Here is a 19285-nt window from a genome sequence, read left to right on the forward strand (position 1 = left end):
AAAGAAGGAAATTCACAATCCTATTTTTCAGGAAAAGCTTTTTTGGGGGGGGATTGGGGGAGGTCAAACAACATCTGCCTTCTTGGCAAGGGGAAGGATTTTGTGGACACTTGCTGCCAGATTCTGCAAAAGTCACTTTTCAGTGTGGAAGGCATTTTGGAGCTGGCACAAGATGGAAACAACCTTGGCTTTGTGGCTCTCTCGAGTTCTGGTCAGTCTTTGAGGATCTTCCTTAGGGCTGTTGATGGCTCCCTGTACCTGAGGTGTGGTCACCTTTGGTAATAGCATAATTCCTTGTGCAGCGGGTTTAATTGATGGATTTTGTGCTTGTGTGACAGCCCTGTGTTGTTTAGGGGAGCAGGCTACGATCCAGTTGCAGCAATGGTATGGCTTGAAGCTTCTAGTTGCACTACCGTTCTTCTGAATGTAATACACATTAGCTAGCTAAGAGGTAGGTGAGTTGTTCCCTGGCATGGAAATAACAAAAGTGCCCGTTTGGCAGGGAAGAGGCAGCAGAAGAAGACCTTGGTGAGGGCAGGGTGGTCTGTTCAGCGAGTCGCTGTGTTGCCAAATTGAGGTTGGGATATAACCCATGAATGTGGGTCGTCTTGTCTTCCTCTGGCTGTAATATGGCCCCAAAGTGATTTTGCCAGTCCTGGATATGTGAAGCTGAAATGTAGCTTCTCAGCAACCAGTATACGCCCATATGAGCATTTGGTATGTGCTCATTCCTCTTAGCTGCGTTTTCACAGTGGAGAGGAGCATATGGCAGTAACTAATTACCAAAGAGTTAGTTTTTCTTCAGTATGCCCACATTTTCATATAGATGCTTATGCTTGTAGTAACTTGGATTTCGAACTGCTTTCATCTCAGCCAGAGAAGCGTAAGGAGCACGGGAGATGAATATCAGCAGTTGCTTTCTTTAGAACCGAGGGCTGAAAGCAAAACACCATCTTTCCTGGTTACAGTTAACCTCTACTTGAACTCAGGACGGTTGAAACTGGCACCGACCCCATTTCTCCATTCTGGAACTTCCTCTTCCAAATTTGTACATAAAGATATCTTGGGAGTTACCATAATGAAGACTGATGTCATCCGCTGGGCACCGGCGCGCTAGCTCGAAAGGCCTGGCCTGACAAATGGGCTTTAGCTGGTTGGAAAAAAGAGGCTAAGCTCTTTACTGTACTTGTTCACCTGATACGTTACCACAGCAAAAGGACTTCCAGAATGTTTTGCTTTTTGACTAACCTAATTAAAGATCTGAAGAGGTACGCTAATAAGCCACAGATCTGTGCTGCGCCGAGAGCAGCATAGATCTCTTCCATACTACTTGCGCTTGTGTAAGTGCGCAGGAGTGGAGAAAGGGCTTTGCTCGGATGGGTGTGTGGCTCGCAACGCTGCGCCCTTGGAAAGTAAAGGCTGTATTTGGCCTGCCCGCAAAGCCTGTAACTAATTTAGTGGATGTTAAGGGTTTTGTCCATATGCTTGCTTTTGATTCAGCAACTGTTTCAAAGTTCGGCAAAACGGTGTTTGTTCCCAAGATGTTAACTTTCTGAAAAGTCACGCTTGTATACCAGTTAATTAGCGATGTTTATAGGATCAGTGTGTTATTAAATGAACAAATTCCTGACACTAATTAAAATGTGAGTATGATAATCTTAAAATACCGTTATCTGACCTCTTTAAAGATGCGGCTTATGTGCTACTCTGTGTCTGTGCTATGTTTAATTAGAAATCACAGTCTAATAATGGGAGTGTTTACTCGCTGATGAAACTAAATATAGAGATCTCCTCGCTATTTGTCCCTGCTGTTACAATGAGCTGTGTTGTCTGTATTAAAATCTGAATGCTTCCTCCCTGGTCATCTCTGCTAAATAACCTTGTTATTGATTGGGAACTCTGCTTCGCCGATTAGCAGTTCTTTACTGCCCGCATCGCTCTTTAAAGCGCAAGGATAGCCTAAAATGGCTGCAGATTATGATGTATGGCTGCTCTTGTGCAGCTGCAGCTGTGAATCTAAAAGAGGATGTAACCATGCAGAATCGCTCTTTTAGATGGTCATTAGCGCTGCATAAGTACAAGCCTCTTTCTCAGATAGCGTTTATTCTTCACAGTTCTTCTATGAGTATTTGATGGCAATGTCATTTGCCAAGCACTGAATAACAATGAATGTTTCCTTGAAGTACAGTATTCTGAACCAGTGCTTTTTAAGCTGTTTAAGTGCTTAATTTTCCTTTGACTGCTCCTTTTCATGCAAATGCGAGTGTAACAGAAAAAGCCAATACATTCCACTCTGTTGTGCTGCAGTGACGTATGGGATGGAGCTGAAGGCTTGTGTGTAGGAGAGGGAAACATAGCCTTGTTTGTCCGACTTAGTCTTCTTTCTTACTTTTATTAGAAAACACACACACAGCTTTCTCTCTGCAAGCCAAGAAATGGTCTCTCTCATCTTTTCCTTTCCCCCCCCCCCCAAGCAAATAAGAGACCGAATGCTAGATTCCTTTAATGGAAAGAAAACAGGACTCGGGTCTAAATAACTCAGTGTTTAATTGTTTTCTTCTCCTTCCAAGGACCTCAGAGCTCTTCTAGGCATTAGGGAGAAGGTTTCTGAAAGCCAGATTTTTATGTGGTTAACACGTACAACTGTGGCAAAATTTTCAACAGTCTAGCACCTACTTCTGCCATTAGGAGAGTCTGAGGGAAAGCCCTGCACCCAGTGTGCTTTGTTCTTCTGAACATCTGGCCTCTTGTTTTGCTTTGTGAGCTATTTTGAAAATCTGTCATCAGTTCTGGGTTTTAAGCTCTAATTAAATATAGTACACAGTCTGGCTATAAGCTTCACAGTACCCGGTGCGTGGGGTAGGGGGGAAGCTATCCCTATTTTAGAGACAGTGAAACTGGGATGGATCACTGGCTAATTGAAAATTGCCAATACATTTTCATACTGAACAGCTCCCTCAGAAGCGGCTTTTAGTGCCTAAATTCAAACCGAAAGAAATACGTCTACGATTTCAACAGTTCTAGGCTGTAGAACCACTAAGCACATTAATTACGCTATGGCCAGGAAATTGGTCATACTGTGCCATAAGGATTGGTGGTATCCATTCCTGTATTAACATCAGTCTCTTCAACGCAGGTTGAGAACGTGAATTAATACTTGTTTTTAACTTAGTAGAACACCAAATAATAAATAAATAGTAAACAAATATTCTGCAGAATTTAAAGGCTGCAAAGCTAATTGTAAAAAAAAGCATATGCAGTTAGCTGGTGATTTCTTTTAATTAACAGTATTGAAAGCTAGTAGCAAGTCTTCAGTGCATGCTCATGCTAAACACTTGTTTCTTTGCTGTGTAGAATTAAAGAAATTTCTAGGTTACGCATACCAAGATCCAAGAGGTCTGAGTCTTTTGGCAGTGTTTTTTTTTTTTTTTTTTTTCCCCTCTGTAGAAAACCTAGGTTGCAGTGTAGGAATGTGTATGATGTATGTGAAGTCCTATTTTAGAGATCTGCTAACTTCGTCTCGGTATCTTACCTGTCTGTTTATGCTTCTCCTAAAGTTATTTTGGGTGTGCTTTATCGTCTTGTCTATCCTCATCACTCTTCAGGAAGCTTTCATTCAGTCTTTTCTGCTTGACCATTAGTCATAACAATACTTCGATACTTCGGTGATAAAGGAAGCTTTATCCCCAATGTGTTTTTAACCATACATACCAGGACCTGTCACATCTATACTGTTGACATCAAAGAGATTTTGCAGAAACCTATAATTTGGCAAAAATACAAACCAGTTATATTTTCACCTTTCACATTTCACATTCTAAAAGGAAAATGGACTAGTCTGCCTTTGGTGTCCGGAAGAAGTGAAATCCCAGAAGTAAGTAAAAACAATGACAAGCAAATGTAACAATTTCTATTTTCGATTACCTAAAATGCTAGTAATAATAAAAGCAAGGTAGTTTCATTTTTAATCTGTCAGTATCCCTTTAAGATAATTCAGTGTTGGTAATGTTTTCTACATTATCATGCTGAATAGCTCCCTCAAAACTGAAAAATAAGTATATCATTATATTCACTATCTGAAAGTAGTGTAAATGGCTTAGAATGAAAATACTGTGTACTGCATTGAGAAGCATTGTCAACCAGTGCACATTTTATGCTTTATTGTAGTATAGTATTTGCTTTAGCCCATTTAAGAGTACATGCAATAAGAAGGAAAGTAAAGGCAGCAGAGGTGTAATAAACACTAGTTTAATTTTTACAGCACAGTACATTATAGAACTATAAAATTGTGTGATTGGCTAAGTCATTAACACCGCCTTAAATGAAATAAGTGTTTAAAGCCTGACACGCTTAGTGCTGAAAACCTGTATATCAGCGACTTTCTAATAGTGAATTTAAAAAGTAAGCAGTGTTGCCTAGAACAAAGATAGTGCCACTGTGCATCTTCTCGAGCTCTGGATTAAGGCAGTTGTCCAGTAATTACTGGACTTCTTAAGCACTCTCTATTTTACAGCAATCATATCTACATCAGTTCAGTGCTTCCTTCAAAGCTGTGCTGTATAGAGTGCAGAGAAAGTTTGTGTAGGATCACCACCAATAAAGAGTAAATTAATTAAAAGTCTTGCCCTACACTTACGTTATGAAAGGTTTTATTTTTGCTTACTGTTATAGCCTGTGTTTTAGTCGTCCGAGTTAAGGGGCATAGTAAGGGCCAGTCTAAAAGTCATTGGAGTTAGTCAGTCTTCCCACTTTTCTAATAGGAGCTCATTGATTCAGCCACTACATTAATTGTTCATGTTCTTGAGCTGAAGTTTTCCGTGTTGATTTAAGAGATCCATAATAGCCTGATCTGAGACATCTCAGAAGTCCCAGATTTTTTTACATAGTGCTCAGCACTTTCTGAGAATGATGTCTTCAGCTAGAAATTTTGAAAATCTTGACTCTGTTCGGAATACAGACTAAAAATAGGTATGTATCTTCATAATTTGCTAGATACTGAAAGGCCTCTCCTGTCAAACTTAACTTATGTCACTGGACACATTAAGTTCAACATTTGGCATTAGCTTGTATTAGCTCATTCAAATTTGAAAACAATGTTGGAGAACATTTGGAAGACAAATTCCCTATCTCAGCCAGCTGAGTGGCCTTTTATTAAATTCAGCTTCTTTTCACTTTGAAGGTTTTTTTTTTTTTGGCCACTATTTGCACCGTAGTGTTTGATTCACTTTCTTGTTTTATGATTTGGTTACAAATGTAAGCTACTGATTTAAAAGACATCTCCCTGAAAAACATGTTTTCCCAGGTTAGCTTTTAAGCAGCTGAATATCAAAGTTAGTGTGTGTGTGTGTGTGTGTGTGTGTGTGTGAGAGAGAGAGAGAGAGAGAGAGAGAGAGAGAAATCAAAAATGTCAGGTTTCTGTAGATGACTCCTCACAGCAAGGTGGCCTTATTGGACATGTAAGAGGCATGCATTCACCTTGGGTATATATCAGAAAGATTCTTTTCTTTAAACCAGTGGATTTATTCCCAAGCCATGTCTAGGAAAAAGAAAAGGTATTGCTAAAATTTTATCAGCCGTTAAGCTGAAAGTAGTAGATTTTTAAGGACTTAATGTGTGTACAGGAGGCTCTGCTCTTAGGCACTGCTTTCTTTATGAGAAAAAAAAAACCACATTAATCCAAATTATCCCAGGACTCTGGCACACCATATTTAATTATAAAATGTCCGTGTTAGTTTAAGATGATACAGGCTTCTGCCACTAGCTGCTCTGGCCATGACTCTGTGAGCAGCATGGGTTGCATGAGAGTCCTCCACCCTCTTCAGCTCAAAGCCTACGCTAGCGTGTGCGTCCGCCTCTGCACAAAGCTGTCCCAAAGCAAGCTGTCGCTGTCCTGCCTGCCTGGGCCCTGGTTGGCGTGTCGAGATGAATCCCCCCCAAACCAATCTTTTTTTTTCTTCTTCTTCTTCTTTTTCCTCCCCCCTCCCCCCCCTTCCTGGCCAGATGCGAGTTGCTTGCCTGCTTGGCTGTATGAACGTGAGGGCTGATACAGGAGTGTACCCTTAGTTAAAATTGTCATTATAGGTGTCCCAGAAGCAGTTAAAGCTGTTAAAGCAGCTAACACTGTCAACCAGGGACCGGCACCTTTTCGCTGCAGCTGTTTCCAGAAGGGGCAGTTCTTTGAAATCAATCTGCTACTTGAAAAGTTTCCTGCCTGCATGTCCTTCCATGCGTGATTATGGCCCCCACAGCTAGGTCAATTTGACTAATAATATGCCATCCTCCAATGGGTTGTGTATGTGTAGTAGTCCAGTTAAAAACAACTGAAGTTGAGAATGAGTACCTGAAAGATAGGAGGGAGGCGGGAATGGGAACCTTTTAAACTGGCTCATCTGACAAAGAATATGTATTTTGGAGCAGTGCCTAAAGATACAAGTGTCAATTTATAGGGCCTGGGGCAGAAGAGCCAGCCTGAGGGGCTCCTTCTTCGTCCCTCTCTGCTCAGAGGTTCATTGCTAGCTTGTGCAAAGGGAGCTCTGGTAAGACCCTGCAAACCAAATTTTCTCTTCCACATTGCATACCCTAAAATATGTCCTTGGCTGAAGTGAAGCCAGGGTGTTCACAGGCAGGCTGTAAGACAGCTCTGTTTATTTTTAGGCCCTCGACTAGGGTCCAGGCAGGGCTAATTGATGAGTGGATCAAGCGCAAAAACTATGCCGATTAATATTGCTGTATTTAAAATGCCAGCAACTGGCTGTTTGAACTCCATCTCAATGGGCATGTTTACATTTGTACAAGTGAATAAGTATTCCCTTTGGAAGTGTTTTCTTCTCTTTTGTCCCTTCATTTATATGCAAGAACACTAAACCCTTACTCAGGCACTCAGGATGTGAGTAAGTCAATAAGGCACAGTTGTGGGATTTTTTTTCCCCTCAAGTTGGAAGACCAAAATGAACCTGAAGATGAGTTGTTAGCATTCCTGGTCTATAGTTTTTCTAAGTCATTAGCGAGATAGAGTAAATGGATGCCTTTAGGGCTGGCTAATTTGTTTATAATAGTAAATGGCTCTGGTTTTGAGGGAAGAGAAAAGCCATCAAACACTTCTGTGTGTGGATGTTCATTTCCAAATACCTGAATAATGATTGAGGTTATATAATTGATACATTCAGGAAAGGAATGCATAGAAGTTATAGCCTTTATCCACCAAACAGAGCTTTTGCAGTCCTTTACAACTTCCCATATGTTAATGAAAAACATTTTCTGAGAAATTGGCAGCTTTGTGCTTTGTAGCTGATGCCAGCTTTTTTCATGGACCAGTTCAAGGCAGAGCAAAGGGAAAAAATGCCTTGTTTTAGTGCCTGAATTACTCTGACAAGCTTTCACATTGCCCCTCCTCTTATTAATATTCTTTTTGATGTGAGCTTGTAAAACAGAGGATTGGCTGTTAATCTCTGGGATCTCAAGGGCTTTTGGCAGTGGCCCATAATTGATGTGTTCACATGGCTGTTGTCTGACTACTAATGATTAGACAGCAGTGTTATCTCCCAGCTAAATCAGTGTTGCTTATAAATCACACTTGATAAACTGCAGTTTCATTTCTTCAAAGAGTCTGTACATGTCTATATACTTTGATAGAACTGCCAGGGGCATTTCATGATTTCATGACAGTTTAGATTAGGTTTATATTTTTATTTTAGTTGGGAAAAATATTTGAATTTCTACCAAGTGTAGAAAGAACTGGTTTTTGTTGTTACTAATCTCATCATGCAGTGATATAGAATAAAAAGGATATGTACAGTCAGAGCAGAGAATAGAAGGTGCGTGTAACTAGAATATCAGACGTGAAATGTGGAATATTTGGACTAATGATTTCTTTTGCTTTCTGGCTTGAACAGAAGGGACGTTTCATTTGCAGCAGGTGCTGATCACTTTGTCAGGCTGTAAAAATAGTCTGTGAGACAGTGTAAGAAAGGAGGAAGTTTAAGGGTAGGCTGACGTACTGAAACGCAAGATGTTTCAGCTGTGGTGCTTGGGATTTTCTGAGTGAAATTGTGTGCTCTCCATTTCTCTGTTCTTTCTCAGCAAAACAGGTATCACAAGCCCCAGTTAGAACTCAGCAAATATGAACTTGTGTCTGTGTTTGGGTGCTCACATAGCATGCTAATGAGGATCCCAAGGTACTAAGGCAAAATCAATAGGAGTTAATGTCTTTGAGGTAGGGACATGAGAACAGAGATCTCAAGGTCACCTACTTCTAAGCCATAGACAGGAAAAGATGTGCTGTCTGGTTCAGTGGCCTGTAATCAAATGATTTGGTGCTGATAGTCTAGCTGCTTTCATAAAAGAGGACTAACTAAACATCAAATTTAGGTTTCTCCTCTATGCCAAAATTAAAGCTAAAGCAGATAGTAAGTAAACTTGGGAAGATCTTCCCAACTGACTCCCAAATAGTGTATTTGACCTTGTATTGTAAGTTTGATCCTTTAGTCTCACTCTTGACTACTATCTGTTTGACATTTCACATCAGTACCACGTTCAATTTAAAAAGAGGAAAAGAATAAACATTTTAGAGGGAATAGTTTCCTCCTCATAAGAGGAAACATATAAGGAAACATATGAGGAAAGAAATACCACAGTCTGTCAGGAAGTCAGTTGTGGTGCAATTCAATTATCCGTTATCTTCCTATAAACTATTCAGAATGGGAAAACTTTCCTTGATAAATTGAAATCTTGGTAAGTGGTACAGCAAGTATAGCTTCATTGCTCATCGAAGTCTCAGACCTGTTAGAACTGAACATTGGCAGCATTATTAATGCTGTGGAATTGCCATACATAAATACCTCATCTTATCTAGGTTCAGAACCCCAAGGGGTTGTGTCTAGAAACTTGTGGAAAAAAAGAATGTGATTACCATCTTTAAAATTAAAATCTTCATCGTTCAGTTTTCCAGAAGGTCACAGAACTAGGTAAAGAAGTGTCTAATCCCTTACCAGGACATGACTATGCCTCAAGTATTACCATATTCGGATGCAAGACACCATCTGATACTGGAGCTCATCTTACCAATACTCTGTCTAAACACAAACAGAGTAATTCCTTTCTTGACTTGGAATATTGTGAATCTGTCTAGACAGGATAGGGATCTTAAGGGAATTTCAGTGCTTGTTCTGTTTTAAAGCTCAGCAGAAGGTCAGGCAGTGACTGACATAAAAGTTTGGAAGAGCAGATTGAGAAACTGACTATGAGAAATCAAGTTTTAATGGAGAAAGGTGCTCTAGAGACTTTCAAGCAGAGTTATCTCAATCAATATGATTTTCTTGGACTGAGAGAGGAGAAATGTCTTTACTTGAAATTTGCAGGTGGTAATCTGGGCATCCTCCCAGGCCTCTGCCAAACGTTAGAGTTGACATACAGTTTTTCACAGATGCAGCCTTTGGCAGAAGGTTATTGCCGGCAGCTGTCAAATGCTAATCTTTCCCATACTAAAACGGCTGAATGGCTCTGGGAAATCCCAAGCATCTGAGCTAGAATAGAAGATATAAGGGAGAACAAGAAAATCTCCTTGCCTGTTGTTTTTCTTGTTTTTCATTGATCTCTCTTAAAAGTCCACGTTCAGAATAGTTTAGCACCATTATATCTGCATTAGACCCTACTGAAAGATTTGAGTTCCCATTGTGATCATCATTGTATGTTATTATTGTCCTAAAGAGCATTATCATTACCATATCTGTGGAACTGCTGCTGATGTAGTCCCACAATGTCTGAGGAGGTCTGGAAATCTGTATGCAGAAGGAATACACAATCATCAACAGAGCGGGTGTTGGCAGAACTGTATTTGCTGGTTGCACAGTTGGTTGGAGTGGCGTAAGAAGATCTTGAATGCAAAGGGGAAATACTTCCCTTTTCCTTTTAGTAAAAGAATAATAGTATTGCAAGAGTTCTAAGTGGAAGATTTTGCTTAATATCAAGGTACACACAATATTGAAATTATTCCAGACATGAGTGAATTGCTGAAAGAATAGCGCAGCAGATTTTTTAGCGGTGTCTTTTTGTTTGCCCTCTCCCCTTTTTTAACTACTCGATTGAAGCAGAAAACGTTCATTTTAAGAGTAGGAAATACTTGGAATGTCCAAGTAGATGCTACTTGTATTAGTCAGTTGAACGTAATTACATCTCAGGTTTCTTGTCCATGCTACAGCATATTTTTTGGATTACTCTCAGGCAGAGGATCTTAAGTCTAAAATGCGGGTGAAATTCAGGCAGTCTGAATCTCCTTCATCCTTCCTTCACATTTCAAACCCTTGTGAGCCTTAGTTCAATTGACCATAATAACTAACCTCCTTAGTTCCTCTGATTTTTCTGTATGTTGAATATAAGACTTGTAGATTTGCATGTCTGGTGATCAAAATTCCTTTCTACAGCCAAGCAAGTAATATTTCTTTCTAATTTCCAGACATGACAGTGATCTTCTTTTTTCCCCCTCCATTAATTTGATGTAGAAAGTTTGTTCATCTAAATGTCTTTATTAAATAATAAACGTATTGTAATAAACAGAATGTCTTTAGAAAATGACCAGAGATTCCAAGGATATAATTAAACTCTAAAAACTGATACGAAGTGGGGTTTTTTTTGTTGATTTTTTTTTTAAACATCAATTCTGTTAAGTCAGGGGGCAGAATGCTCTTGAGTGGCTTCTTGGGTGAGTTTAGATGCAGAAAATCCTGAATTGAGTTTTAAATTGAGAGTTTTCAGATGCAAAGAGATTTTTTTCATAGGGGCCATTTTTATTACGTGGTAGAATATGGGTGGAATATCTTTGGTTTTTAGATGCACAAATTCTTTGTGGGGCATGGTTTGTTGGGAAGAGAGGCATCTTTTCTTGGATCAGTGAGATGCCTGGAAAAGATAAGACTTCTGAGCACACAAACATTTTTTTTTCACGTATTACATTCTTCCACATTTATTTTCTTCCAAAGTAGTTTTATTGATTTCATTAGCATTACTTCTGGTTTGTGGTGCTGTGAATGAGATCAGAATGAGGTCTTTTGGGGGTCCTTGTTGCTGTATAACCATGTGAAGGCAGGGCGGGCATACTTCATACAGAAGCAGGTTAATCTCCCTTTTACCCTAAAATCTTGGCAAAGGAATTTGGAGAAAAGCAGCACTTCCATATGGAGACAAATTCCTTTATTTCCTGCTTTTTGTTACTTCTTGCTTTTCATTTCAGATATAGTGATTCTGTGGAGTATTACTTTGTAGCTCTAAGGAACTTGTCCTTGTGGATTTCAAGGCTGGAAGTTTCTCATTCCTTTCAGTCTTGTGTTGGAGCCTTTCTTAAGGAAGGGCTTAGTTTTGCAAAGGGTGAGGTTTTTGTTTTCAGGTATATCCCATAATAGATTTGGGATCTTCTTATTTCTGCATTCTTTCTACAGACACTCCAACTGGCGGGGCTTATTTTTCTCAGTTTAAAAAGCAGGGCCCTTTTGAAAGGGGTTATCCCAAGCTTGGAACCTGCTCCTATGCCTTGGTTCGAGCTGTATGGTGGTACCTGGATTAAATGGTGTGTGGCATGTGCATTTCAAAATCATGTGCTGAGTGACGCTGCAGGAGTGTGTGACCCTGATGGATCTTAGCCTGGTAGCTCTGTCTCCTGTCCTTCAGAGATCACTGCCAAAGGAGTATTTTAATTAATAAGGTGGAACTACATATATTTTTACAGTTATATACCTGCTTGTGTACTTTGATGGTTCACGTCACACTGTTGAACAGTTTGGGATCTATTAGTTATTTAGCTTGCATGTTGTGATTTATGACAAACATATTTTACACTTCAGATACAGACCCTCAAAGTCTTCAGAGTTGAATGAAATGCTTGCATGAAGAATACATCCACTTGGTAATACAATCAAAAGCCATCTGTTTAAGTATCTGGGGAAAATTAGGTTATTTTGAGTAAAATGATGAAACTAACCCCTTTTGGTCAGATTAGTTCCGTAACAAATTAGGGTCCTGTAGGTTTCTGGGTTACCACTCTTCCTTCACTCCTGGGGCTTTTCCACAGGAGTAGGTAAGAGACTGTGTCCTGTAAAGACATAAGGCCCTTCTATCCTTGCGAGAAGGGGACTAGGATGTGGGTGATGGCGATAGCATGATGTTGGGCACTCTGACCTAGGAAGTCTGCTCAAATCAGTGTCCCTTCTGCCATGAGCTCCACATTATCCACCAGATCCTTCCTGGTTATGAGGAAATCACAAAGGACACAAAATTTTAATTTTCGAACATGTTCTTAGAGGTTTACATTGCATCCAGAAGATAAGCTTTCATGAGAAGAACTTAATTTGAGCACGTAAATTAAAGTATTGGGGTGACTGTAGGAAATCCCTGTATATTAGAAAGCTTTCCTCTTCCTGGTTGGGGTGACATGTCTTCTGTCTTCCATACCTTCTCCCACTTACAGACTAAGGTGATGCAGCCACCAAAATGTCTTTGTACCCTCTCTAGGGTGGAGGGGGCTTTGTGGAGAGCTTCCTATCCCTTGCTCGTGCTTTCCACTGCCAGGAACCATCACTGCCAGATACAAACAAACCCTTGATGCTGGAGCACTGCCACAAATAACGCTCCCGCTTGGTAGCCTTTGGTGCTAATCAGCTCTTGAAAGTCCTTGAAACGAGGTGAATGAAAAAAATGCCGCTTGAATATTTCTGTCTGGTTGGGAGCCCTTTGATTATGTGCATTCAGAGAGTATCTGTGTAAATAACCTTGCTCAGGTTTAGCTTGTTGTCCTCCTATTGGAATCTCTGGTGTGATAAATAGCCAGGCTACTGCTCGGCGTGCACCAGCACCTGGGAATAATCACGCAAAAATAACAGTGAGAAACTGCAGAGCGTCTGTTCTTGACATTAACTTTCCTCAGCTTGACAGACTGCCACCACCAGATGTTTAGACTTATGTGCCTTTTTTCCGCTGGAGATGGCCGCCTTCCCGCCTCTCTCTTGGCTGCTAATCGCTTACATCAGTGCCCTTCGGAGGATTCAGGAGAGCAACGGCGTCCCTCCAGTATTGCCAAGAGCCTCTGCTTTGCTCTGCCGATGGTCTGGTTATCCAGCAAGATGGGATAATTTGAAAACGGGGGAAAACGGAGTGATGTTTAAGCTCTGCGTATCTATTCTCACGAGGGAGGTTGTCCTTGCACAACGAACGTGACCGTCAGGGCCAACAGACATCTGTCCGTTTACTTTGTGACTAAAGGCTTAGTGTTCCGGTTGGACAGAGTAACGGTCCCCTTTGCAGCAGTGGCCGCTTTTCTGGCCTTGTCTGCTCCAAGTGATTTTAGTGGAAAATGTGAACGTTTATGAGCAAGTCAAAATAAACCAGAACTAAGTACAAATATTTGTAACAAAGAACTTAGCAGGGGACAGCATTGGAGCTGGGCTTTCTTCTCTGGCTCCCCCTCCCTGCTTGTAATGCTTGGAAAAGGGAACACAAGGCCTACTAATTTCTTCTGCAGACATGTAAAACATTTGCTGTTTTAGTACGATAACAGCAAGCATTTGGTTTGTTTCCCCTGGCTTTGGGACGAGTGTGTTTTGCGGCAGGGTGCTGGGTCCTGGGAGCTTTTGCCCAGGTTTCCAAAGCAGCATGCAAACCTGGAAGCAGGCCGTAAATTCGGCCTTGGTTGGCTCCTGGAGCACCCAGGCTCCCCGTAGCTGCCAGTTCTCTCTTCTGGCTGGAGGCAAAATACATGGAGAGCTCCTCTAACCTCTGCCGGGGGTCCGCATTGCCTCCGCTGCGCTGGCTCTACCAGGGCGTGGGGCTGCCTAATCATTGGCCTCCCCTCGGCCCCCGAGAGCCGGCGACCACGGGGCACAAAACGCGCAGCGTCCCCTCCCTCTCTCCCGGCAGGTGCGTATGGGGTTAGGCGTCACCCTTCCCTCGCTCCGGGAGGGCTTGCAAGAAACGGCTGCTCTCGGGGCTCACCCGACGTTTGATCCGCCTGCTCCGCAAAGCGGCCTCGCCGGCGCTCTGCCAAACCCGCCGCGGCGAACGGAGCGGGATAAAGCGAGGAAGTCTGATTCCTTGCTCCACTGCAGCAGAGCTGCTCCTAATTAAAAACAAAGCAAAAAAAAAAAATTGTAATCAAAATCAGAATCCAGATTTCTTCTTCTTCTTCCTTTTTTTTTTTTTTTTTTTTTTTTTTTTTTTGTGTGTGTGTGTGTTTGCTTATCATCAGGTAGAACAAAAACAAAAAGAGATCATACAGAACTTAAATATATTTAGCACCCTTAGGCTTGAGTGCACAGTTGAGAAGGGCTGGTTCTCAGTTTGTTTGAATAATGCTTAAAGAAAAAGGATGAAAAGGGATCCACAATTGGAAGGGTCATTTGGTGTTTTAAGAAGTTCTTTACAATTTTGATTTCCATTTTATTTTCTCACTATGAAAAGCGACCACATGATTAAATGAGCTGATATGGGTTACAAAGAGTACGTGACACGAGGATATGCCCTTCAGTCCTTTCCTCTCTTTGCCTGTTTAAAAGAAAGCAAAATTACCTTTGAGCCACATTAAGATACACTTAAATGAACCCTAGGTTGCCATGTGCTGTGAGATGGGCTGTCTTTTCTGTTGGGGCCCGGAATGAAAAGCAACACAGACTTAAAGGTATTTAATTTGAAAGCAGGTAGTGCTGTTTATTTTAAACCTTTGGATTGAAGAAGGATTTCTTGGTGTGAAATGTATGATGCAGTGGGCCAAACAAACATGAGTTTCGGTATGTAACAGATCGAGGGAGGATCTCCGAGTGGCACGGACAAGAAGGTGGTGGAGGATCACCAGCTACTCAAGTGGGTGCACTCATTTCCGCATTTAATGTTCCTCATTCAATCCTTATGTGACAAAGGACCTTACGGCCACCATAAAATACTGAGCAACTTCAGCACCAAACCTGTGTACAGAAAATCTCTTCCTGGTTGTATTGGAAGCCATGAAAGACCAGTAACTCTTTCAATTCATATATAGATCGTGTCGCTGTGTGAACTGGCTGGGTACAGGCTGGTCGTCTGGCAAGTTGCGTTTTTCCACGTACACATTTTGGAAATTTGTAGAAATTAGAGGGGTTGGATAGATTCGTGTAAAAGTCCTCATCTGTTATTTCAAGTAGAAAGATGAAAATGTTATCTGTAAGCTGTTAGGTGGGTGATCCTAATGTATTTTAAATGATTGGATGACAAGAGATGATGTTTGATGGCATATGGATATTAGAATTGTTCCAAGTGCTATTTTTTTCTGTGATACACAGGGAAAAAAAGGCGTTTATATGTCTTTGTACTGTCTTTCTAAATGTTTTTTTTAATAGAAAACGCAGTTCCCAGTTTGCAAAATTAATTTCCATTCACAAATCAATCTCTGTCAGTGCCAAGAAAAAAGTGGCTTTAATCCTTTTTTTCTTAATTTTTATTATTATTTCATGCTAGCGATCTATGACAACAGGGAATAGTCTTGTAGAAACGTAGCAATTTGCGTGTTTAGCATGATAGATTTTTTTGTGCTTAATTTTTCATGTGCAGCTTTTGGGCTGATGTTTTTTTAACCCCCCCCCCCCCCCAAAAAAAAAAAAAAAAAAAAAAGGATGGGCTCCTAAGACTGAAATCACCCATGATAATGCCAAATCCCTGCATACACAAATGCAGTCTAAGCAAACTGGGGGTTTTTTTTGTTTGTTTTGGTTTTTTGTTTTGTTTTGTTTTGTTTTGTTTGAAATCTCACAGCACCATTATAGTAAGTTTGTCTGTTGTTTTCAGGTTGATCCCCTGTTTACAGTGCCTGCACCTCCACCTCCGATTTCCAGCAGTATCACACCTCAGATTCTGCCTTCCTACTTTTCCCCATCTTCATCCAATATTGCAGCACCAGTCGAGCAGCTTTTGGTACGGACTCGTTCAGTGGGTGTAAATACTTGCGAGGTTGGAGTAGTAACAGAACCCGAATGCCTTGGACCCTGTGAGCCTGGGACCAGCGTGAACTTGGAAGGAATTGTGTGGCATGAAACTGAAGAAGGTAAATTGTTTTTTCATTAGGCTTGTCTATTAGATGTGTTAATGAGGAGACTGCTGTATCTGCCTGGACTCTAACTGGGGCCTCGCTAATCTGTTGGGATGCCATTGCGTGCAATGGCAGTCACAGCTTTGTAGCTAAGCTGGTGAGCGTTTTCTTTTATAGAAAACAACAACTTTTAATTTAAACAATCAGATTTTCCAAATGGCCTACCAGATAATTCCATTTTGAAACCGAATTGTTTTCTAATGGTATATTCAGAAAAGCATATTAAAAAATAGCTAGCAGAATAGCATAAATATGCTAAACAGAAGGATCTTAGTTAAATTAAATTTACAACATGAGGGGAATATAAGGATGGGAGTGGCTATATGAAGAGTTTAGGTGAAAGTGTACAAAGCTGAATAATTCTGGAACTGAGATCCTATGATCAAAACTGTCACCATTACACAGGAATAGAGGCCCCAGAGCCCTCTTAAAAACTATTCGATGTTGTGATTTTGTATGCATTCTGGTTGCTTGAAACATGTTTTAGGAGGAAAACATGCGTGTTCAAAGAGAAACATTCCATCCAGTGAAGAAGTGCTAGCTAAACCAGACTGATGTCTTGAATATGCTTGGTCGGTGTTTGGCCAAGCAGGAGCGCTGGGGAGCTTTGGAGAGTGCTCCACAGTGACTGGCTGTGATGAGAACAAAGTCAGTAAAAAGAGGATTATGCTGTGATATGCAGATTTTTCCATTCTGGTTTTCAAAGCTCATTATTAAAATACCAGCTTTCTCTTGTTAATGCTAAAAATACTGCATGTGTACTTTAAGCTCCTGCAATTTTTGATTTAATAGTGGTGCATTTCTCCAGTTACAGCTGCTCGAGAGTCCTCCTGTGATTGCTTTCTCTTGTTTGTATTGAGGAGTATTTAATTTGCAATGGTCTGCCTTCCTCAGCCGTGAAAACAAGGTTATTTACGAAAGAACATAATGAAAGAATACAGCGGTGCATTGCTTCACGATAAATCCTGACATCCTTCAGACATATGCACAGCAGCATTTGGTCCTTTCCAGTGATATATAAGACCTCACCAAAGTGCTCTACACTGTCCTCTCAAAAATCAATATAGAGAGTCAGATTTACTTGCTTTTATATGCTCTCATCCATCCATCTTTCTCTCTGTCTATGTCTACAGCAGATTCATAAGGTAGATTGATCCCTTTAGATTGTTTTTAAAGCACAGTATAAATTCTGTTTTAAAATATCCCTGCAGAGATGACTGCCCTTAGCAGCTCCAATCTTCCTTGACTGGCCTGTATTAACCAGTGCTGGAATGTGTGGGCGTTAACTGTGGTGACATGAAAGAGCAGTAGCTGTTAATAGTGTTATTCTTGCTGAATAAACTAAACTTCTGACCCCCACTGAATTTAAGAAGCCTGCCTTGTTAAAGGTTTGGCACCAGAAATGAAGTATTTAAAGAAGTGCATTCTGGCCAGGATGACATTCCATTTAGCATTTTCTCAGCGCTCGTCTGGTTTAAAAGCTCATGTTATTTAATGGAAATTAACTCCCTTAACCTTTTCCCAGTTTGTCTAAAACAATTTTCTGAAACAACTGAGGGTGCAATGCAGACGGGCTCGAGTGAAATGGTTTCGAATGTGCCGGTTTCCACGGGTTTACAAACAGTGTGTAGTGACGTAACAGGTGTGAGGGACTACAGGAATAGACAAAATGGGATTTTAAAACACCACCCTAGTGATACAGGTAGAGTGTGGATTGTTTAAAAGACTGAAGATAATAGGTATGGGTTTCTTTTAGAGAAGTGTTACTGTTTGAGAGCCTGCTTTACTGAAGAAAATGTCATTATTTTTACTGTATCTCTCCCCCCCACAAAGTGTTCTCAATTCACTTTGTATTACAAAAAATGACTTCCTAATAATCAGTTTTGCATTTTAATTTAGTTTTGATGCTTGGGGCACATGAGCATGTATGTATTTAACTGTTTTCAAATTTCCTGATATGTTCATGAAAGCAACTATATAGCAGCTTGCAAGAAGCTGTGTCTGCCAAATTTTAAAAAGCAGGATGCAGATGGGTCTTTTATTTATCTTTAACAGAGGACGATTATCAGATACTCATTTTCTGCAGTTATGATTTGGACTTTAATTAGGCCAGAACCTGACCTTTGCTAAATTGGTGTAAATCCAGAATACTCTAACTGGAATCACTGCGACTGGCGAGATCTAAAACCGTTGTGGTGTTCACAATGTCCAGCTGAAACACAAGTTTCTTTTGTGATGCCCATAGGCTTCATTCATACCCGCCCCCTCCACTGCTCTCCAAGGCCTAACAAAACACACATGCGAACTGACATCTATCTGTCTGCATATGCGATGGCTTTTTTAAGGTGAAACGGTAAAGCGAAGAAGCTGAGGTGCAGGGATTGCTGCCGGTGGCCCGTGTTTTGCGATATTTGAATGATTTAGCCTTTCCGTAAGGTGGCTCGCGAGGCAGGTAGAGTCCGCTTGGAGGCTGTCCGCGTGCCCTGCAGCGTACGGGAACTACGAGCCCCATGGGCGTGCTGGGCAGCCTTCACGCGCTGCCCCGGCTAGCAGCGGGAATGCAAATACCGAAAGGATGTGGCGATCGGAGTCAGAATGAGAACAGCGCAGGCAGCAGAGGAAGACGAAATCGGGCAGTTTATGTAGCTCTTACTACTAACGCCAATCCTGCTCTCCAGAAGAGAAAGCGTGTACTTGGGAATTCCGGCTGTGAAGGTTTTCAGGATCTGATCTAACTGGTTTTCTTCTAGGGATGTTAAACAAGCTGTCACCTTCTGTTGCGTTTGTTCTTCAAGGTCACAAGAAGGATAGTGCTTGGTTTTGTTATTCACATTTTTAAGATAATCAGTCCGGGGGTGGGGGGGAAGGGAGGAAACGCATTGGATTTCAGACAAAATTGTGGCTGATCAAAGACAGCATTACTACTACAGCTCTTTTCATTTATCCCATGCCAATCTATGCAGCTGATGTGATCAGTGGATTTAATAAATGAGACCGTTTTTCCCGGAGTGTTTCAATCTTAAGATGTGTAGAGGGAAGCTGGCATCTGAAGTCTGTCACATTTGATTACGGGGCTTTGTAACTAACCATCGCTGTGGTTTTACTAATATAATTGACTGAGAAGGCTGGTTATCACGTGGGCATGTCTCAGTTGCACTGCTCACAGTTGTGTATCGTTTAATTCTTACA

At 41.0% G+C, this 19285-nt stretch overlaps 1 protein-coding gene across 5 annotated transcripts in view; it reads left to right on the plus strand.

The window, feature by feature from the left end:
- Positions 1 to 19285, plus strand: part of ZNF608 (zinc finger protein 608) — an 84107-nt gene that overhangs the window by 22578 nt on the left and 42244 nt on the right. For 4 of the 5 annotated variants that reach the window (XM_062600112.1, XM_062600109.1, XM_062600108.1 and 1 more), the window contains one exon: positions 15796 to 16051. The exons of the other annotated variant lie outside the window; for it this stretch is intronic. In XM_062600112.1, the coding sequence (XP_062456096.1) occupies positions 15796 to 16051 (256 nt within the window). The remainder of the gene's footprint in view (positions 1 to 15795; positions 16052 to 19285) is intronic. 5 annotated transcript variants of the gene reach the window in all.

Source organism: Rhea pennata, chromosome Z (genome assembly GCF_028389875.1).
Source record: "Rhea pennata isolate bPtePen1 chromosome Z, bPtePen1.pri, whole genome shotgun sequence".
In the NCBI taxonomy this organism is placed as follows: Eukaryota; Metazoa; Chordata; class Aves; order Rheiformes; family Rheidae; genus Rhea; species Rhea pennata.